Source organism: Corapipo altera, unplaced genomic scaffold (genome assembly GCF_003945725.1).
Source record: "Corapipo altera isolate COAL_440 unplaced genomic scaffold, ASM394572v1 180, whole genome shotgun sequence".
NCBI lineage: Eukaryota > Metazoa > Chordata > Aves > Passeriformes > Pipridae > Corapipo > Corapipo altera.
The window spans coordinates 4,394,138-4,415,502 of NW_020884915.1; the positions used below are offsets into that span (position 1 = coordinate 4,394,138).

Here is a 21,365-nt window from a genome sequence, read left to right on the forward strand (position 1 = left end):
CCAGGCTGGGAGTTTAACAAGGGCAGGTGCCGGATTCTGCTCCTGGGACTGGTTAGCCGTGGCTGTGTGTATAACCCAGGGAATGAGGTGCTGGAAAGCACTAAGGCAGTGCTGGGAAAGGGCCCTGGGGGTCCTGGTCGGTGGCCAGTTGGCCATGAGTCAGCAGTGCCCTGGCAGCCAGGAGGGCCAGCCCTGTCCTGGGGGGCATTAGAGACAGACAGCATCGCTGGCCGGCACAGGGAGGGGGCGGCTCCCCAGGCTCCCCAGGGCAGTGGGCACAGCACCAAGGCTGACAGAGCTCAAGGAGTGTTTGGATGATGTTCTAGGGCACGTGGTGTGACTCGTGGGGATGGGCCTGTGCAGGGCTGAGGGTTGGGTGATCCTCGTGGGTCCCTCCAACTCAGCATATTCTGTAATTCTGTGATAGGGGACCTCAGTGAGTCATCTGGTCCCACCTCCCTGCTCCAGCAGGGTCATCCCAGAGCACATGGCACAGGATTGTGTCCAGATGGTTCTGGAATATCTCCTATGAGGGAGACTCCGTACCCTCTCTGGTCTCTGTTTCAGTGCTCAGTCACTGCACAGGGAAGAAGTTCTTCCTCATGTCCAGGTGGAACTTGCTGGGCATCAGTTCCTGCCCGTTCCCCTTGTGCCATCGCTGAGCTCCCCAGGCAGAGCCTGGCCCATCCTCTGCCCCCTCCCTGCAGACAGTGACAGACATGGTTGAGGGCCCCTCTCAGTGTCTCCTCTGGAGGCTGAACAGCCCCAGCTCCCTCAGCCTTTCCTCGTTACAGAGACGCCCCCAGTCATCCTTGTTGTCCTGTGTTGTACCCACTCCAGGAGCTCCATGTCTCTCACTCCCCAGGGTCAGAATTCCTTGAGGAGGTGCAGAAAAGGCTTGGATAGAGTTTGGGATCCTTCCAGCTTTAAGTTATTTGCCCTGGAAAAGATGGAACAGCGAGATCTCCCCTTTTTTCTCCTGGATTCCTTAAAAGGAGGTGGGATGCATACACGTGCTCATAGCCATTTTATTCTCTTATTGCATCCATGTCCTCATTTTATTCTCTTATAATTGCTGCAGGATTAATTCTGACTGTGTGTGAAACTACCTGTTTTACTCTAGTAAGAAAATACTATCAACTGTTTTCTTTAGCAGAATTATTTAGGCAGAATATTTAATCCTGGCACATTCTTCTTTGACAATACACTTAGCCCACCTCAGTGCTGTGACCACTGTTCAGTCCAGCAGCTGTGCCTGTGTAGGGAATGAGTATCCAGTGTTCTACTCCTAATGTAAGGCTGGAGGAGGTGTAGCTGTGTAAGCAGAGCTCGAGTAACACCCGGTGTGATCAGCCCATCCCTCCTGTGTGAAACACGAGCTGGGCTGCTCAGTTTCTGATCATTAGAATTACATTTAATGCTTTGCAGGAGTGACATAGCAATAATCAGATGTGCATCATTCCCCCCTGAGGAGGAGAGCTGCTGGCTATGGAGCTGTAAAAAATACCACAGAAAATCACAGAAAGATCTTTCGAGCATATAATGGGAGGTTTGGGGTGGTGCTGAAATTGTGGTGACTTCCCTCCACTGCTGTGAAAAAAAGGATGAGTGTTTTCATGTTTAATCAACAAGGCAGAGAGAGGAAGTTTTATGCAGTTGATCACCACAATAATGTCTTTCCCCCGAGCTGTTTATGAACTTTTGTGTAATTTCCTTTCAGAATTAAATATGATTATAAAAGCAGTTAATCTAATCAGTTAAGGCTGAGAGAAATGGGATTGCTCAGCCTGGAGAAGAGAAGGCTTTGGGATGTTCTAATTATCCTTTCCAGTGCCTGAAGGGGCTCCAAGGAGGCCAGAGAGGGACTTTGGACAAGGGCCTGGAGGGATAGGACAAGGAAGAATGGCTTCCCACTGCCACAGGGCAGGGTTGGATGGGATATTGGGAAGGAATTCTTGGCTGTGAGGGTGGTGAGGCCCTGGCACAGGTTGCCCAAAGAAGCTGTGGCTGCCCCTGGATCCCTGGAAGTGTCCAAGGCCAGGTTGGACAGGGCTTGGAGCAACCTGGGCTAGTGGAAAATGTCCCTGCTCACAGCAGGGGGTGGCACTGGATGGTCTTGAAGGTCCCCTTCTAACCCAAACCATTCTGTCATTCACTGTTTAGAATTGATTCAATTTTAAATTGTTATTTCTTATTACTATAATTAGTGGAAATTTGGCCTGGTCAGGACCCTACATTACATTGTCCTGGTTTTCTCTTTCCTATCTTTAATTTATGTCCTGATGTCTTTGGGGTTTTTTTGCAGGAGACAGCAACAAATGGAATACAAATTAACTTAGGCCTACACGGGGCTGGTGACACCTGAAAGAAGGTAGGCAAAATTGATACATAAAGATGTGATCCAGGCTAAGTTAATGGTGATAACAAATGCCAGTATGGCATGGAATAGTTTGGTATATGATGTGAAAGAACATACTCATCTGGATGCCAAAAATGAACAAACACTTGTGAGTGGCTTTGCAAATGCAGGAGAAGATGTTTAAATGTGGTCTTGAACTCAGAGTGTGAGTTTCTCTTGGTCACCTAATGCTTGGTTTAGTAGCTATTATAAAAAAATCGAGGATATTCTTATTGAAATTGTAGCATTGTAAATTATTTCTGATCGTAATCTGCAGGAATAATAATGTGACAGACTTGTTGTCCTCTTTCCAACTGAATCCCAAATCCTGTCTTCCCAAATTCATTGTGAATTGAGACTTTATAGAGGTTTGTTATTTGCAGTCCCCAAAAAGAATCTGACCACTGACTTCTGGTGAATATTTTTGTTTCAGTACAGAATGGTGAAATGGATTAAGACTTTTACTCAGGATAGGAAGCTAAAATTTTGGGAGAACTGTGAAATAGTGCTTTTTTTTTTTTTTTAAGGCTTCCTTCCATCTTTGCTACTCCCCAACATTCAGTTGGTTTCCCAGCATTACAGCTGCCATTAATGACTGACCCACCTCTGGGATTTTTTGGAGCCAGATGTTCATCAGAGAAACAGTTTGAGACAGAAGTGTCCTTCTGTGAGACACAAGAAGGAAGGGATGCAGCCTGTGAAAAGTCTTTGCTGGATGTGTAATTAATTTAATAAAGCTTAGAGCAGTAGAGTGTTAGAGCCTGCCTTTCAAAACATAAATATTTTTTCAAGTTCCTTTCTTACAGCTCATAGGAGTTGAGAAGAATAAGGGACTTGCATTTCCTTTCTCTTCTTCCAGGGAAAGTGGAGAAGCTGTGCTCTGTGCTTTTTATCTGGTGTGTTGGGAGTACATTTTGGAGCATGTTTACTACTTAGCAGGGAAGTGAAATTCAGGTATGATCCATTTTTTTTAAAAAGAAGGCGAGTTGAGTTTGATTATTACATCATTTTATCTAATTTGTTATGGTCATTATGTTACTGTTGCCGAAAACCATTTCCCCATAAATTGTATTTGGTGATCTTTAATGAGTTAAAAGCTCTAAAAATAACATTCTTATGGTTGTCAATCTGTGCATTGAGTCATGCTGTGTGATGAAAGTAATCCTTCAGTTAAAACCCAAACCAAAACCCAAACTTGTTTTTATGAATGCATTCAAATTCGGTGACACTTTGTGTTCTGAAAGCATTTTCTTTTCTAGGCACAAGAGGCTGTAAATGTGAAGAGCCAATATGGGGGAAAAGAAGGCAGAGCCATTGGACTTTGTAAAAGATTTTCAGGAATATCTTACCCAGCAGACTCACCATGTCAATATGATTTCTGGATCAGTTACTGGCGACAAGGAAGTGGAGACTCTCCAGGGAGGTGAGCTCATTTCAGTGCCATAAATTTGACTTTTTTTGAGAGTGGCTGCACTGTTTTCAGTCCAGGTAATTATGCAGGTGCTGCAGTTGTATGGAAGCATTTCTGATAGTCTTTCTCACATCACAAAAGATGTGTATATACCTTTGATTTCTAGTTCTGTATATTTAAAGACCAAGGGCATAGAGAAGCAGAAGGTATTTGGCCTATTCTCACAGCGTGACAGTGTCCTACAGACTCTTAATTAAAATCTTTGTTGTGTTGCTCACAGCTGGGACAGAAGGTGATCAGAACGGTCTGGACCATCCCTCTGTTGAAGTTTCACTGGATGAAAACTCAGGAATGTTGGTGGATGGGTTTGAGAGGACGTTTGATGGAAAGTTGAAGTGTCGATACTGCAACTACGCCAGCAAAGGAACAGCTCGGCTCATAGAACACATCAGGATTCACACAGGTGTGGAATGTTCTGCTGGGCTTGGCTGTGGGGCTTGGGGTATTAACATTGTGATTTGTGTGTTGACTATTCAAGAAGCCTGATAGTTCTTAACAATTAGAACTGAGGTTTAGATTGGTTTTTTATAACTGTGTTTTAAAGGTGTGCCATGTAGCTATAAATTTCATTTAATAGAAGATCACAGTTCTACCTGTGTAAAAGGAGAATACCTGACAACCTCCCATGTCTGGGAGAACACACAACTCTCCAGGGAGTACCTGGCTTTTGTTTTATTTAATAACTCTTTAGCCACAGGATCCTTTCTCAAAACTCAAGTTTTTGGTGGGTGCATGTGTGTGCATGGGTTTTTTACATAGTAGTTCCAGTATGTTTAATACTGGGGATGTTTGGAGAATACTAGAAAGACATCCTCCCTCAGTGTTTAAGCTCAGTTATTATGAAGAGTGATTCATTTTGGTGGCACAGACATTCCTGTAGCCCCATAGGTGAAGGAGAGTTTGGATCCAGTCCAGGGCACCACACAAACATCACCGCGTTCAGCGCTTGGCATCCCTGGGGCAATTCCAAGGCAGCTTGTTTATTGTGCTAATTCCACTCACTTTTTTTCCCCTGTGCTAATTATCACTTGGGTGAGGCAGAGACGTCCCAATGTTCTTTGTTCTTCCACTGGATACTCAGCTGAGCTCAGGACTGGCAGTGACTCTGGAGTTTGATCAGCAGCTCACAGCGAGCTGCTCCGTGTCCCACAAAAAGCCTTTTCCGAGTGCTCCGAGGTGCTTTAGCGTGATCTGTTCTAATTTTCCAGGTGAGAAGCCACACAGGTGCCATCTGTGTCCCTTTGCCTCGGCCTATGAGCGTCACCTGGAGGCCCACATGCGATCCCACACCGGGGAGAAGCCCTACAAGTGTGAACTGTGCTCCTTCCGCTGCAGCGACAGGAGCAACTTGTCCCACCACCGGCGGCGCAAACACAAGATGGTGCCCATCAAGGGTACGAGGTCTTCCCTGAGCAGCAAGAAGATGTGGGGGGTTTTGCAGAAGAAGACCAGCAATTTGGGGTACAGCAGAAGAGCATTAATTAATTTGAGCCCGCCTTCCATGGTGGTGCAGAAACCAGACTACCTTAATGACTTCACCCACGAAATCCCAAATATCCAGACTGAAGCGTATGAGGGCATGGCAAAAACGGCTCAGAGTGGAGGGTTGCCAAGAGATCCACAAGACCTCATGGTGGATAATCCTTTAAACCAGCTCTCCACGTTGGCTGGACAGTTGTCCAGCTTGCCACCTGAAAACCAAAATCCAGCCTCTCCTGACGTTGTTTCCTGTCAGGATGAAAAGCCTTTCATGATCCAGCAGCCTGCTGCACCTGCAGTAGTTTCAGCTGTGTCAGCAAATATTCCTCAAAACTCATCTCCAACCAGCCCAGATCCTCGGCCTCCACAAAATCAGAGGAACTATAGTCCTGTGGCCGGGCCCAGCAGCGATCGCAGCGCCCACACCAGTACTCCCAGTATAAGTAACAGCCAGCCAAGTACTCCAGCTCCAACCCTCCCAGTCCAGGACCCTCAGCTTCTGCATCACTGCCCACACTGTGACATGTACTTTGCAGACAATATCCTTTATACAATTCACATGGGATGTCACGGATTTGAAAATCCTTTCCAGTGCAACATCTGTGGGTGTAAGTGTAAAAACAAGTACGACTTCGCTTGCCACTTTGCAAGAGGCCAACATAATCAACATTGACTGAGACATGCTTTGGTTTAGTTTTTTAACATATTACAGTCTATTTTTCATACTTGCTGATGGAAAGCTTGCACATTCCCATATGGAATATTCACACTAGTCAATTCGACAAAGGAGGCACATTTATTTCCGTGTTGTTGTAAAACTTGCCAGGGAAATTTCGTGTAGGATTTGGTTGTTATTTTATATGTAGCCTTTCAAAGAAAGCCAAGAGTGCTGTCAGGATTGGAATGCATTTACATGCTGTGGTTGCTAAATTTAAGTTGCTTGCATTTAATCCCAATAAACATTCTGCAAATGGAGAAGCAGAGCGTGTGTCCTGAACCATAGGATGTCACTACCAGAGTATTTACTAGGCTGGACAAGCCACATTATCCATAAAATATGACAGGTTAATGCAGTGGCATATCAAGCAGTGACAGGACAAGGACTGCCAGAGGACAGGGTTAGACTGGATATAAGGACGAAATTCTTCCCTGTGAGAGTTGCCCAGAGAAGCTGTGGCTGCCCCATCCCTGGAAGTGTCCAAGGCCAGGTTGGACAGGGCTTGGAGCAACCTGGGCTAGTGGAAGGTGTCCCTGCTCATGGCAAGGGGGTTGGAATTAAATCATCTTTAAGGTCCCTTCCAACCCAAACCACTCTGTGGTTCTATATGGCTACTTTGGAGACATACTTATCTTTAAAAACTTGGCTACTCTAAACCTGAAAAGCAAACAGAAGCAACTTCCACATACAAATTCAATTTGATGTAAAAGTTGCTTTAATCCAATTGAGGTTTATAATAAGTTTCTGTTTAGAAGCCTACACTCTTCATTCTAGGGCTCAAACACTAATTTAACTATTTTAAAAACTCGTCACAAAACCAGAAGGTAACGGGTTATTGGGAATAAAACTCTGGTAGAAAAAAAAAAAAGGAGTTAAAAGCTTGTCATTCGTGAGTCATACAAACAAAAAATTAAACAGGATACCTTATTTTAACCTACACTTTCCAAAATTTACATCTTTTTCAGAGGAGATAATTTTTAAACAGACATAATAAAGAGCTTGTAGAACTAATATATATTCTGTGAGACTTCTAACTGCCTTAAACTAATTTGTACAGATATTTAAAATTTGCACAATTAGACTTCTGTCTTGCTGACAGGAGTGCTAATAGGAACAAACAAGAGGTTTACAAATTAAAACTCCTTTGTTCAGTTTTATGTTGGGCCAGGCTACAACTGAGACGTTGCCTGTATGTTTGAGGGTTATATGATCTAGTTTATTGTAAATTCAGCTGACTTGGAGGTCTCTTTTATTCCCTCTCCCAGATTTAATGTCTTTTGGGTGTGCTGGAAATAAGGGGAAGGGCCTCTGGCTTTTCTGAGCTGTTCATGTAGGAGGCAAAGGAACTACACCGGGTTTAGGAATTTTAGGTAGCAAATGGTAATTGAAAGTGATTATTTTGTTTCATACTGTACATCTTATTTTAGAAGCCCCCAGGGTAATGGACAGGCACTTTAAACCTAAATAAAACATCTGAGCAAAATTAAGAATAACCCTTAATATGCTAGATAGGAGTTTGAGACATTAAAAAAAAGGAGAACTGTTACTTTTCCCATATTTAGACGTGCACTTTTACCTTGGTTTGTCTTACTTGAGAAAAATTTAAGCTTCCCTTATGTATTCCCTTTTTCCTGTCAGCAAATTGGTTGGAATCTGAGTAGCAAATGTTTGGCTTATGCAAATTCATATTGTTCTGGGAGCTAAAACTTCCTGGAGCCAATAGAAAAACACTAACAGTGATGTCAGTGTAAGGTCAATGCAGGAAAAACCATGTGTCTGAGAATTTTAGCTTTAGAAGTAATTATGACTTTAATTAAATAGAAATTTGGACACCAGGCATGTTTCTCTCTACCTGACTTACCTACTGTTGATTTTCTGTGCTTAGGTAACCAGCTGAAGGGACTGGATTGTTGGCTGTGCACAATCTTGTAGTAATGAGGTCAGAAATCTGCCACTGGAGTGGTTCCAGCATAGTGAAGATGAACAATAATAACACACTGTCACTCCTAAAAGTAATTGGTTTCAGGCCTGGTTCAAAATCCATTTGGGTGGATTTGTAAAGCAGAATGTAATTTCCATTTTTCATCCATACACTCTTCATCATTCCAAAACACCTCTTTGTTGCTTTATACTTTTAAAATTTATTTTATCAGTAAAAACTGCAATTCTGTGTGCATGGAGAGGCCTTTATTTTAAGGACTAAAAGCTGACTGAACTGGAATCCACTTGGAAGTAACTGCTTCTGAACAGGTTTTGTAAGATGCCTGTTCCAGTCAAAGAGGACAGGAAAGGTGGTTCCCTCTGGATCACATACTGGCAGATTCTAAAATGTACGTTTGGCTAAAAATACAGTATTAGTATAAGAGAATTAACTGTTGAAGACCTTTATGATTAGTAATTTATAGAAGTGGTTTTCCTTGCCTTTTTGATAGATAATGCAATCTCCTATTCCAAGGCTCTAGCAGCTCCAAGGAAGCTTCTGGAATGGTGGTGCTCCAGGGAGCACCTTACAGTGTGGAATGGCACCAGTCACAACAGCCAGGTTCTCCTTGGTTTGTGGCTCCAGCCTTTCTCCCTCCTGGTATCAGCAGGGAGATTGACTTCCATGTGCACAAATGTTTAGGATTCCCTCCCTCCATCCCATTGATGTGGTTTCTGATCCAGTAGGACTTTTGTTGGCAGCGCCTGTAAACAGTTACAGACTTTTTTTTTTGTGTGACAGCTCATGGTTTGGTGATTTAGAAACATGACTTCTGAACCACAATGCCCTTGGACAAAATTAAGGATAGGAAGCTGGTCAGGTCACTGGGAGTAAGAGGAAGCCTGCAGGATCTGATGGAAAAGGGGCCCTCATTTAGGAGAGGATCCTCAGTTGTGGAGAAAATATGTTCTTAATAACAGAACTCAGTGTGGGGAAAAAAAAATCTAACCCCAAACTTTGCAAATTGTTGTTTGGAAGGATTTTAATGCTGCTGCCAGGATACCATTGTTTCTGCTTTGGAATTCCTAAGGAAAAGAAGATTAGCTTGGACATCTAGGAACAGCTGAACAATGATAGGAACACTTCCCTGTTTCCTTGGGCAAACTCCTCTCTGGAGGGGTTCCTGGGCAGCAGCAGCTTTGGTGTTTGTCCCTTGGCTCTGCACCCAGATCCCTGCATCCTTCACAGAGGGTCACACCAGGGATAGGATTCTTCTTGTTTCATCCTTGTGCTGTTGTGCCAAACAGCTCCCTGACCCTGCTGTTCCCTTCTCCACTGAGGAACCTTGGAAGGGGTATTGGCCTGTTTTTCATAATTTGTACATCCTATTGGCTACAATTTAAAGACTGGCAACTTGTTTGAGAGTTTGATCCTGATGATTCCCTTGCCCAAACAGGCCTAACCCTGTCAGTGTGGGATACTTGTCCAGGATTCTGGGATTGAGTTCTCAGTCAGAGGGACTTTTCATATCTAGTTCTCCATGTGCTACAATGCACTAACTTGTTTCTTTTTAAAAAACAAATCCTCATATTATAAGGTGGTGGGTGATTAGCATTTTATTAACAGGGAAGTTTTGGAAGGAAATGGAATTTTTCCATAGCTTGGTTCTGTTAGGTTCTGTAGTTGCAAAACACAAATTTCATGAAGTTTTTGTTTTTATTGTAAGAGATTATTTTATAGCTTTGTGGACATTTCAGCATGCACTATTTGTAGCACTCAGTACAGACTTAACTGAGACTGAATATCCCAATAAATATTTGAACAACTTAATTATCTCAGTTAATACTTAAACCAACTGCAAAGCAGCTAATGGGGAAAAATAGTTGTTTTTTCACAGACACACGTTTAGATGAAGAGGATTTTGACATAAAATGTTGGTTGGCATTTTAATATAAAAGTCAGTGCTGGGTGACATGTTCCAGCAGTGTTTTCTACCCAAATAATCTCTTGCTGTTTGTTTTGTTCCAGAATGTTTGAGGAGGGTGTTTTTGTTTCTTTTTGACGAAGGGAATGTAACTTAGAAGTCTTTACTGGCAAGTTTTCTATTAATTTTAAGCTTCTCTGAAAATCTACAGCAAATGGATGTTCTGCTGCAGGAAATCTCTCTCCTGCTGAAGCATTTTTCATTGAGCAATCTTGGTGTATGTGCTTCAAAGTACCTACTTTGTTAATAATATGTATTTCAGTGTAAAGAGCATATTTTATGCAAAAATGAAACCTGTTAGAGCTGTAAAATAAATTTTAATGTTAGTGAATGTTTTTGAGATGACAAGGTTAATTCTGAAATAACTCTATCACGTGTAGTTCATGTTGTGAAGCTTTGCTTTTGTAAGATATGAATAAAATAACACTTTCTAATTAGGTCCCGTGTTAATTCTTAATTGCATGTGCTACCACAAGTGGGGCTGGTGATCTGTTCAGGACTAAATGGGATCTGGATATGGTAAGGAGGATAAACTCACCTCTGGGATTGCTCAGGGGCTGCTGGACAGAGCAGAGCAGGTCACAGCCAAGGTGCTCCTCAGAATCTCATCTGAAGGAGGCTGTGGGTCGAGGTCAGTCCCATGGTAAGCAGGAAACAGGAGTAGATGACTTCCAAGTGCTCTTCCCAGGCTAAATTCTTCTATTTAAATTTAAGGACGGTTTGCTCTTGGCTTGATCTCCAGTCTGTTTAGACTGTGTTTCTCTTCCATACCATGGAGAGAGGAGTCAGAGAAGAGATCTCTCAGCAGCGCTGCAATTTAAACACCCAACATTCTCTATGTCATTATTTTAAAATATATTTATTGACTACATTGGTTGCCTCATGTTGGAATGAAGAAATTACGCTCGTAGCAGGGTCAGAATTTTGGGTTTTCAAAGTCTTTCCTTGCCTCAAGCCTTCCAAAAATTCTGCCTTCAATTTGTTGAGTTCTTCTGCCAGGCTCTTCATCTCACTTGGGGAAACACTTTTGTCTAAAGAAAATAAAAGTTGAACTTTTAACTTCATCTTAAAGACAAAATCATAGAATTGTTGAGTTACAGAATATCCTGAGTTGGGAGGGACCCACAAGGATCATCGAGTCCAACTCCTGGCCCTGCCCAGGACACCCCAACAATCCCACCCTGTCCCTGAGAGCATTGTCCAAACACTCCTTGAGCTCTGGCAGCCTTGGTGCCGTGCCCACTGCCCTGGGGAGCCTGGTCAGTGCCCAACCACCCTCTGGGGGAAGAACCTTTTCCTAATATCCAACCTAACCCTCCCCTGGCACAGCTCCAGCTCTTCCTCGGGTCCTGTCCCTGGTCAACAGAGAGAACCTTGAACCCATGCACAGAGTTGCTAATCATATAAATCCTGTGAACTAGAATCCTCTAAAATGCTGGTCTGGACTAAATGGGTTTATTAAAGCTGTATTTAATACAGTTAATAAATATTATAGTGGGTTTTAAACCTACAGACTTTGACTCATGTTCCACAAATAACTGTGACCAGACCTGTGAAGGCAATTCCCTCGGTCACACCTGCTGGGACAGGATTCCTGAACAATTCTCCCCAAGGGAACTCCACAGGTTTAGTCTCCCACTGCCAACCAGCAGCTGGGATGGGTAGGATGGGTGGCACAGGCAGAACATGTACCTCTGGCATCCTTCATGGCCTGAGAGATGACCCTCCTGCACGCCTGGTCAGCCTGGTGGACAGCACTGGCTGCACAGATGGCTCGATCTGTGTCCTGCCCAGGGCCAGCAGAAAGAGAGAAAACAAGCAAACACTTTAAATTTACCTAACTTTGGAAACAAGTAACACATTAGCAGCACCTCAGTCACCACCTGAAGACAAGCAGTGCTACCTTTTGCTCCGTGTCCTCCTCGTTTGGCCTCGCTGGATTTTCCAGAGCAGTGGACAGCAGGTTAATTATCTGCTCACTAAGAAAACAAACAACAGAGTAAAACACATCAATCAAACAGATTCACTGACATTTTTCTTCCATTTTGAAATGGTACCACAGAAAAAAAAAAAAGGGTAAGTTTTCAGTTAAATTTATGAGGCAATCAGTGAAATAATCTGAGATGAAAAACAGTTACAGCTCAGTTATTTCCAGTCTTATTGTTTCAGGCAATTTCCATGGATTTTCAATGTCAGGGTAGGAATGCAGTGAGTTTTGAGGTTAACTCTGCACAGGATGGTGGCTGTGAGCTCCCAACAACCAGCCTGTGTCTCGTGTAACTGACTGGCTGCCAAAAATCACCACTGGGAATATTTTTTACACACTGTTTAGATACAATAAGGAGCTTCTATCCACTCACAAAAACAGCACTTAGGGAAAACTCTAGGATCAATCCAGTAGCATACTTGTCCTCTGAGATGCAATCAGAGCTTCTCAGAATGAGGCTGTGCTGCTCCCAAGCATTTTTCTTGAGATCTGGCATTTCTATTTTCCTTGCCATTAAATGTATTGTCTGCTCAGGTACAGGATCACTCCTGAGGCGATTCCTCTGCAGGCAGCATTCCAGGGGACAGTCTAAAAACAACTGGCAGAAGCCCAAGGAATCTAAAGCGAACAGAACCACACAATTTTATCTTTAAACAGTTCAAGTAACAATTTCTGAGAGCAACACACAGGAGAAAGGCTCTGCATGACTGAGGGGATTCTACACAAGTTCTGAGCCTGATGTGAACACAAACCTAGACAGGAACACCAACAATTTTACCTTAAAGGCTGCTCAAGTAATAATGTCTGAGATAATACACAGAAACACAGAATGGTTTGGGTTTGGAGGGACCTTAAAGCTCATCTCATTCCAACCCCTGCCATGGGCAGGGACACCTTCCACTAGCCCAGGTTGCTCCAAGCCCCCTCCAACCTGGCCTTGGACACTCCCAGGGATGGGGCAGCCACAGCTTCTCTGGGCAACCTGTGCCAGGGCTTCTCCACCCTCACATGGGAGAATTCCTTCCCAATATCCCATCCAACCCTGCCCTCTGGCACTGGGAAGCCATTCTCCCTCGGCCTGTCACTCCATGTTTTGTTCAAAGTCTCTCTCCATCTCTCTTGGAGCCCACTTATGTATGGAAGGTGCTCTAAGGCTGCTCTAAGAAGGGTTTTAAGTGTCCTACCAATTTCTAATAACACAGTAATAAAGTTCAGTTGCTCCTTATCGTACTGCAGGAACTCAGCAATTAAGAATAACCAAAGTTCCACGAGAGCACTTAAAGCAGCTGAAGTGCCCTGGATTTCCTACAAGCACCCTCCAGCCGCGGAACAAGGAGTGCTCACATTTTCTGGCCAGCTGGTACACCTCATACCGCATGCTCTGGTAATAGAAGTTGTCGTCCAGGAGGAGGCAGAGCGGCCGTGCCGGGGCCCCGCCGTCCCCCTGCACCGCCTCCAGCAGCCCTTCCCGGCGGCAGCAGTGCAGGAACCGCTCCCACCCCGGCTGTGCGGGGCCGGGCAGCGGCGCCCCGGTGAGCAGCGCCTGCAGGAGACCCTCCAGGCACTGCAGCAGCTCGCGGCGGCTCTGCTTCCAGCCGGGCACCTGCGGGGAGGAGGGAGGGCAGGGATCATGGAGTCAGCACAGCTCCCGCCCGGCCGCGGGGGGACCCGCAGTGGCCCCGAACCAGCCCGGGCCCGGTCCTGACCCCAGAGCCATTCTTAGTCCCAGTCTAGACTCAGGCCCAGTCCCAGACGAAGTCCTGGTCTCATTCTCAGTCCCGCTTCCAGCCCCAGACCCGGTCTCATTCCCAACCCCAGACCGACACTCAGTCCCAGTCCCAGCCCGACGCGTCCCGTTGCCTGGCAACAGCGGTCGCACGGCAATGACGCAGCCAGACTGACCAATGGGAGCGGCTCCCGCGGGCCCGCCCCCGGCGCGCGCGGGCGGAAGACCTCGTCCGGGATGAGCTCGTCGTAGTGGAGGAGCGCACAGGCCCAGCCCGGGCGCTGCCGCAGCCGGCGGCACAGGGCGCGGGCCAGGCTGGACTTGCCGGCGGCGGGGAGCCCGCACAGGAGGCACAGCCCCACCCGGGCGCCGCCGCCGCTCCCGCTCCCCCGCTGCTGCTGCTGCCCCCTCGCCAGCGCTGCCGCCTCCTCTCCCGCTCCCGCCGGGGCTCTGTGCGCATGCGCCGGGCTGCCGCCACGGGGGCGCCCCCTGGCGGGCGCGCCGCTACAAAGCCCGGCCCACAGAATCGGCCCCTTTCGCACAATTCTGGTTTTACCCAGTTTTTCACCCCATTCTCGCGTCACAATAAACTCAATAATTCGCTTTGGTGGCCCCCAGGAGCGTCAAATGGCTGAGTCCTCCCTGTGTACCCAGCGGTGGCTTTTAAGATCATAAAACAAAGATACCACCTAGTGTGCTGCCCCCGATGATTGAGGTCTAAATTATAGGAATAATTCATAATAAAAATCTTAATTGTTTAAATTATTTAATTATAATAACAATTTAAGATCCTGAGGGATTAAGGAAGAGGACACTTCTTTGGCAGACACTCCTTGCCAGTGCAGATTTTTGCCTGCAATACATTTTGGGTTCTTTTGTCCAGTTCTTCGGTGATGTAGCCATCTGTGGGCTTAGAAATATTTTGTTGGTGAGGCAATTCTATAATTTTTTCACTCCTTTTCCTAGTTCATACTCCCAAATTGGCACGAACGCAGCCAGTCCGTTCGTTACTCCCTGTTGGACAGGTGGATCTGTATCCACAGTTTTGTCCTTCCCAGCGAGTTGGTCTCTGCACAGCAGCTGCTTCTCCATTTTGATGGAGACTTTTTTCCTGAGATTTTCTGGATCCCTCTCCCGGATGGAAACACTGGATGGAGACCCATTTGGACAAGCTGTGTCACTCCATACGTTCCATTTTAAATCAGTGGTGGTGTCTTAATTGTCTCATTTAGAAGGACAGAAGTTAATCTGTTGCTTTTGTAGTGGACAAAAGCAAAAATCCCGAGCTGCAATAAGCAGCAGACACTGAACCACTGTTGACTTGTACAGTGTATTTCCCAATATCCCACATTTTCTATAACAGCAGCTGGACAGTTTCTTTCAGACTCAGGCACAGTGTTTCTGGTGTCCCCATATACGAGGTTACTTTTATAAACTACCTGAAATGGAAAGGGACAGAGCTGATGGTCATGAGAGGGGGGCTCTGGGCCCCAGCTTTGAAGGGCTGATGGCAGGCAGGTCTCAGAGCAGTGCCCAGGGACTGTCCCCAGAGCCAAATAAATCATGTCTGTAAATAAATGAATTCACTTCTCCTTGGCCTGCACCTCAGACTTACACACTGTCACAGGTGTAATCCTATGGCTGTTGAACTTCAGGCTTCTGATTTAAAAAACCAAGAGGTGAGGTAGAGGAGGCACAAACACAGCCAGCAGCAAGTAGCAAAACACTGGGAGTCCCCAAATCTGCATTCAGTGCCTCTTGGCATCCAGTCTTTCCCAGAGGTACGTGCTTCCCAAAGACATTTTGGCCGCACAAGGAGAGGACTGGAGGATTGAAATCTTGTAATTTGTTTTTTTTCAGGCCAGTTACTTGTCAGAATTGGTTGAGGGTTCCCAAGAAGCTTTTCAGACCGCTGGTCTAGGTGGGACTGGAGGTCGTTGAGGTCCTGAGGGAACTGCAGGAAACTGGGTTTGTACTGGGTGCCTGAAGCGTGGAAAACACGTTATGTTTAGATTTTCATTACTTGAGACAACTGGTATTTCTAAACTGGTTCTTCACCATTCTTTAAACAGTTTCTAGCACTTATACATACATTTATACCTAACTCTCTCTGCCCCTTCCTGTAGAATTTACCTGCATTTATGCTGTTTTCTAAACAAGCAGTAAAACAGCATTTCTCCCTCAGGCATTCAATCTATTACAGCTCATGATGCTGCATGAGAAATTCTCCTAAACAGGACACGAGACATCAGGAACTTCATATGCAGTGATACAGCAATGTAAACACAGAGAATGTGAAGTGAAGAAGGTTTAAGTGCTACAAACCTTGTACCAGGAAAATGCAAAATGGTAAAAATATCAGGACTTGATGTGGCAGGCTGGAAAAGACATTGTAGAAAATCAGGTTAACAGAAAACACGAAGTGCAATTATTCAATATTAAGATAATGGTATTTAAGAACTAGTTTTCATTTTTTTGGGGACATTCTTCGTATTCTCTTGCAACATTTTGTTTTGATAGCTTTTAGCTTCATTGTTTAATCAGAACCAGTTCCATAGCCTGGTTAAGCAGCATTTCCCAGTGTTTGGCTGCAGAATTCTTTGTTCAGTCTTTGGCTGCTCTGCTGAGTCACAGCCTGTCCTATCCCATCCCATCCCATCCCGTGCTGACAGGGCAGGCAATAAAGCTCCTACTTACCCACACAGAAATCCTCTTCAATACATTCTAAACTACATTAAATATTTGGAAATGCAGGTGGTTTCAATGTATCAAAAAGCCACACAGTCATAAATAATTACATTAGAGAAAAGGCACTGTAGAGTTTGTATTAACATCAAATAATGCAAGTATGCATCTCTCACCTGATTATTTCTTGTGTCATGACTTGGTTTGTTATCTTGCTTTGCTTCCTGCACATTGTTATCCCTGAAATAGAAACCATGTGATCAGAAAATTGCTTCAGGGATGCAGCATTTTCAAAGGACAAGGCTACACTCAGAGGATCTGAATTCTGCTTGTGAGTCCAGCCCTGTCTGGACTTGACAGGCCATTTCAATGTGCTCTGTCCCCATGTTCAACACAATCAATAACAATTAGGCAAGAGCAATGTTTTTTGGGAAAAACACCTGACAACTGACAACTGGAGTATCTGGATTAAACTACCAAATAGCAGGGGACTGAACTACCTGCTACTGCTATTAGCAGGGAAGGCTTGTCTTTTAGGGGGTGTGGAATTCTTTGTGTAGATAAAGCATCTACCTGTCTGGCTAAATTAACCTGGAGCCTGCTCTCATGTGTCCAAATAGCACCTGTAAGAAAGGAAATACCTGTGCTGTCTTCTACTCTTCCTGCAAAATTTTCTCCTTATTGCATCCTGCTTAATTATTGCTATTGCAGCAACGATGGCAACTGGCAGCACAAGGAAGAAGAAGATAAGCAGCCCATCCCGAAGTGATGTGTCTAGAGAAAGAAAGAATTGAAATAATGAAATTTACAATATTAAAGCATTTTTTTTCTGTTGTAAACACTACAACCTTCACATTATTTTCAGTTGAAACTTCACTGAAATTTATAAAATGCTACGATCAGAAAAGTAGGATTTGGCCTTATGTTATTACAAGTTCTTTCTGCCTTTAACCCCCCTGTGTTCCATGATATACAAACTTTTTCCTTTTCCATATATTTCTTCAACACACTTGATGATCCTTGTGGGTCCCTTCCAACTCAGAACATTCTGTGACTCTGTGATTTTGTATCTGCTCACCCACAATCGCTCTGCACATCCTCTTTGCCTTCCTAAACTTTTAATAAATACAAACCATTTGTTTTCCCTTTCCCAAAACACAAATTTAGTAAAATCTGGTAAAAATGTGAATTATTTCTCTCCTCACAAAGCTACAGATTGCGAACTTGGTTTTTAAACAAAGAGGGAAAACATTTTGTGTGTAAAGTGTAAAGCCCAGCAATGCTACTTCATTGTCAGATAATAATGTTTGTTCTTCAAGTCCACAACTAAGTGTCTCATGCAGTAGAAAAAAACCAGTTGAAAATAAACTGAAAAAGCCCTGCTATTTGTAGTTTATTTCATGATACCCTGGGGCAGAAGGAAGGCCAGTTTCAGTGTCCTACCTGTGTGGGCAGGACCACTGTCAACGCTGCCTCCGTAGCCAGACTGGTTACAGAACGGAGGGGCCCATCCTGCATTGCAGTGGCAGTTCCCGTTGTTGTTACACACCTACACCAGTACAACAGGGATTAATTAGTCAGGCAGTGGCAGTTCCCATTGTTGTAACACACCTACAGCCCTTACACGGGGATTAGTCAAACAGCAACACCGCTCTGAGAGCGGCCTGGAGTAAGGACCTGGAATTCCACGTAAGGAGTTGAGTGAGGAAACAAGGAATACTGCACAGTATTGCATAGAAATACATGAAGTGTTAACTGGGAATAAGCTCTCCCCCTCCATAACATCCCAAATCACTGAGTGAGCCTGATACCTCAGGGGAATTCTCTGTAAAAATTAACATTTGTGTTGTTATTTGCCTCCAATAAATTACAGCCTTTGGACTCTATTTTGATTTTTCACAGAGGCATATATAAATCAGGAATTACCAGACCATCTTCCTCAAAGGAATATTTTCCTTTAGCAACTCAACAGCTCAGTGATAATAAAAAATTCCCTTGGGAAAATCTGGTGAATTGCCTTTCAATGTTAGTGCTATGAGGTTTGGCCTGGAAACAGGAATACAGGTAAAAAAGTGGATTTAACTTTTAATACAGTTCAGTAAAAAAGCAAAGCCATCTGGCTGGTTGTTGCTTTTATGCAGGGAACTTGCACCAGTCTAGAAACATGAAGCACCATCTACTCACCCCATTATTATTACACTTCTGCTTTACATCACAGTTGTAGCCCAGAAATGTTGCATCAACACATTCGAAACCTACACAGGCCTGGAAGAAGTAATTAGAGTCTTGCAAACACAAAACTAAACAAAAATCCCATCCCTTTATAAATATACTATATAAATGCATATGTTTACAACAAGGCTACAGCTTTTACTTAAATGTTAAGAAAAAGGGGTGATAGAACATTCAGAACTTCACAATTTTATAGCTGTATTTTTATCACATTTTCTTAACTCTGTGGATGCAGTTTGATGGAATAATTTGAATAACTGATAATGTAGTTGACTGATTTGTAGCATCCCAGTTTTTGCAGAGCTAATTAATTGTTTCTGTAGATTTCAAAAAGCAGGTTTTTCATTGTATTACAACACACAAACAAGAGAGCTGTGTAATGCCTTTGGAAGTTAAGAACTTCCCACTTGGTGAGATATATTCCATCATGCTGCTGTGATGCTTCTTACCTTGTTTTCTCCACAGGCTGTCCCATCATGAACTTGAGCAGGATCAGGGATATCTGACCCTAAGTCAAAGTCAGAAGACCAGCATAAAACCCCAGATGCATTATTGACAACGCTCCAGGCAGGAAGGTTTTGGAGACTGACAGATGTGCACTGGAGTTTGCCACACAGACTGTGCCTGTATTGAATGAAGGACACTCAGAGACAAGGTGAACAGAAAAAACCCCAGTATCAGTGAAAATACACCATCCAGTCAAACTTTTTAGCTTGCATTTTGAGGAAATATTCTTTAAATCTCGCACTTTTAAGGGTTTGTAACATTTTTTACATTGAACATTTTAGGGTTAGTTTTATTTGCTGGTAACTTACTGGACAGGGCATTTCTTGTACACTCCACCTTTCATTCCACAGTTTCCAAACCTATCTCCTTTAATATTTGCTTTCTCAAAGCATATATCAGGTGCTTTTCGTGCCCCTGTACAAAAAACCAGTAAATCTTTGTAAGCTGTCTGAAAAACACAAGGAAGAAAAATTGGAAAAGTCTATCAGGAGACTACCAGTGGTTTTACATTAAATAATAAACATACCTTTCCCATATATAGATTCACACTGTGAATCAAAACTCTGGCATACTCCATAGTAGCAATATGCCTTGTTGTTGCTGCATGGGTGACCATTCATGATGTAAACATCCTCTGGGCAGTAGGCATTGCTTCCATTGCAGTATTCAGGGAGATCACAGAAATCCCTTTTGGCTCTGCACTCTGCTCCTGCCACTTTAAACTGGAACCAGAGAGGAAAGCCACTGTCAGTTTGCAACATCAGAAGTTCTAGTGTGAAACAATGACAACCTTTAGTGATGTCAAGGGAGACAAATTTCTCTCCTTTCTCAAGTTTCAAATGCTCTCTGCTGGTGAACATGGTTTGATAGTGTGAAAATATGTCAAGGGGACTAGATCAGCTCTTTTCAAACATTACAAAATTCTAGTGAATTGTATCATTTTTGGTTAATAACACGTTGCCCACCTTGCAATTTTTGCAGCACAGTCCTTGAGCACACTGGGATCCAGGCGTGAGTTTGCAGGTTGCAGCATCACAGCAGGGGTTGGAGCATTCCTGAGGAACAGCCATGGACAAGGGGACACTGGTTTTATCTCCTTATATAGCTAGGAAAGTACATCATCAGTACAAGTGCAAGCCAGACTTTAAATCCCTGTCTCTACCATGTTCTGTCAGCTGCTCTAACAGGAACCTGTCCTGCTCTAACAGGAACCAGTGGCTGTGTTTTCCTAGTACAAGTCATCAGGAGAACACCTGGTTTGATGTGTTGTGGCACAGGGATGCCAATGGAACCAGGGGTTGGTGGCAGCCTTTTGATTTATTGATGTCTTTTTTTTTGAGACACTTTTATTTTCTGGAGAACGAGCCAACACATCCCATTCCTTGAGGGACGTTTTGGCAACACAGATAACGACTCACAAAACTAATTCAGTGTGGGCAAAGTTTAAGGGTTCCAGTTAAGAAACCTGTATGTGCTCTACAGATAAGTAATCTCTGTCATGTAACAGAAATGTCTATGCTAAAACCAGCACAAACCCTAGTTGTTTTTCCACATACTCTGCTCCAAAATGCACTTCTTTCCCAGCAGTGCCTCAACATTCTAGCCTTTAACTGAGTCCACATCAAAATCAAAGTATGATTTTAAGCTTTAACTAAAATTTATCTTCATATTGATGGCAAAAAAAAGGAAAATTACGAGGAAAACTCCTCAGGTATTAATGCAATCATGTATACCAAAAGGCCATTATTATATAAAATAATATAATATAATATAATATAATATAATATAATATAATATAATATAATATAATATAATATAATATAATATAATATAATACAACAAGTCTCCAGTTGAATTTCACCCCTTACCTGTGGTTTGCCACAGTCACATTCTTCATTGTTATCAACCACATTATTACCACAGACAGGTTCTCTGTACACATTACTTGTCATGGGAGGATTTCTAAGGCAGTTTCCTCCTCCATTTAGAATAAGGGTCTCAAAATCATCAGCACTGCAGGTGCTGAAGTTCCTGGATCCACTGGAAAGCATAATATTTTGTTATTGTAAGTATTTTGCTTACAGGAAAATGTACAACTCAAGCTCTTAAAATATTGTCACTCTATAAAAAATGTTGCATTTTGTAATGCTAGGAGATAATGAGATAGTTAATTTCTACTTTATTTTGCATTGCAGTGCAGTACTAGAAGTTAAAAAACACTATTATAATATAAATACACATACTTTCAGAAGCGAGA

General features: G+C 43.6%; 3 protein-coding genes across 7 annotated transcripts in view; 1 reads left to right on the forward strand and 2 right to left on the reverse strand.

Annotated features, from left to right (window-relative positions):
- Positions 1 to 26: 26 nt before the first annotated feature.
- IKZF5 (IKAROS family zinc finger 5) lies at positions 27 to 6,323 on the forward strand. Of its 3 annotated transcripts, none has more exons than XM_027655228.1 (6): positions 27 to 51; positions 2,306 to 2,371; positions 3,258 to 3,352; positions 3,658 to 3,821; positions 4,090 to 4,272; positions 5,078 to 6,323. In XM_027655228.1, the coding sequence occupies exons 4-6, from the start codon at positions 3,689 to 3,691 to the stop codon at positions 6,019 to 6,021; spliced, it is 1,260 nt and encodes a 419-aa protein (XP_027511029.1). In that variant the 5' UTR covers positions 27 to 51; positions 2,306 to 2,371; positions 3,258 to 3,352; positions 3,658 to 3,688; the 3' UTR covers positions 6,022 to 6,323. The 3 variants fall into 3 exon arrangements, with proteins under 3 accessions (XP_027511029.1, XP_027511030.1, XP_027511031.1); XM_027655229.1 differs by lacking the exon at positions 27 to 51 and adding an exon at positions 885 to 998; XM_027655230.1 differs by lacking the exons at positions 27 to 51; positions 2,306 to 2,371; positions 3,258 to 3,352 and having other exon boundaries at positions 3,782 to 3,886.
- Positions 5,186 to 21,365, reverse strand: part of LOC113952789 (disintegrin and metalloproteinase domain-containing protein 9-like) — a 26,071-nt gene continuing 9,891 nt past the window's right edge. For 2 of the 3 annotated variants that reach the window (XM_027655225.1, XM_027655227.1), the window contains 10 exons: positions 20,977 to 21,148; positions 20,074 to 20,163; positions 19,635 to 19,830; positions 19,417 to 19,522; positions 19,051 to 19,225; positions 18,554 to 18,634; positions 17,813 to 17,918; positions 17,011 to 17,143; positions 16,546 to 16,609; positions 15,871 to 16,062 (listed from right to left, as the gene is read on the reverse strand). In XM_027655225.1, coding sequence (XP_027511026.1) covers positions 15,889 to 16,062; positions 16,546 to 16,609; positions 17,011 to 17,143; positions 17,813 to 17,918; positions 18,554 to 18,634; positions 19,051 to 19,225; positions 19,417 to 19,522; positions 19,635 to 19,830; positions 20,074 to 20,163; positions 20,977 to 21,148 — 1,297 coding nt within the window. In that variant the 3' untranslated portion in view covers positions 15,871 to 15,888. Of the gene's footprint in view, positions 5,199 to 14,499; positions 15,668 to 15,870; positions 16,063 to 16,545; positions 16,610 to 17,010; positions 17,144 to 17,812; positions 17,919 to 18,553; positions 18,635 to 19,050; positions 19,226 to 19,416; positions 19,523 to 19,634; positions 19,831 to 20,073; positions 20,164 to 20,976; positions 21,149 to 21,365 lie in introns of those variants that run through there. The other variant, XM_027655226.1, reaches the window with a different exon arrangement.
- On the reverse strand, positions 10,812 to 14,257 carry PSTK (phosphoseryl-tRNA kinase). Its single transcript, XM_027655196.1, has 7 exons — positions 14,253 to 14,257; positions 13,861 to 14,188; positions 13,303 to 13,561; positions 12,378 to 12,576; positions 11,875 to 11,950; positions 11,664 to 11,757; positions 10,812 to 11,002 (listed from the first exon to the last, which is right to left on the reverse strand). Exons 1-7 carry the CDS (start codon positions 14,255 to 14,257, stop codon positions 10,815 to 10,817), a joined length of 1,149 nt encoding a protein of 382 aa, XP_027510997.1. The 3' UTR covers positions 10,812 to 10,814.

Coding starts and splice junctions, on each gene's coding strand:
- IKZF5 (XM_027655228.1), top strand. CDS start 3,689: ATGGGGGAAAAGAAGGCAGAGCCATTGGACTTTGTAAAAGATTTTCAG. Junction 3,822..4,089: donor AGTGGAGACTCTCCAGGGAG/GTGAGCTCATTT, acceptor TGTTGCTCACAG/CTGGGACAGAAGGTGATCAG. Junction 4,273..5,077: donor ACACATCAGGATTCACACAG/GTGTGGAATGTT, acceptor CTAATTTTCCAG/GTGAGAAGCCACACAGGTGC.
- PSTK (XM_027655196.1), bottom strand. Junction 13,562..13,860: donor CGCGGGAGCCGCTCCCATTG/GTCAGTCTGGCT, acceptor TCCTCCCCGCAG/GTGCCCGGCTGGAAGCAGAG. Junction 11,951..12,377: donor GATTGCATCTCAGAGGACAA/GTATGCTACTGG, acceptor TTGTTTTCTTAG/TGAGCAGATAATTAACCTGC.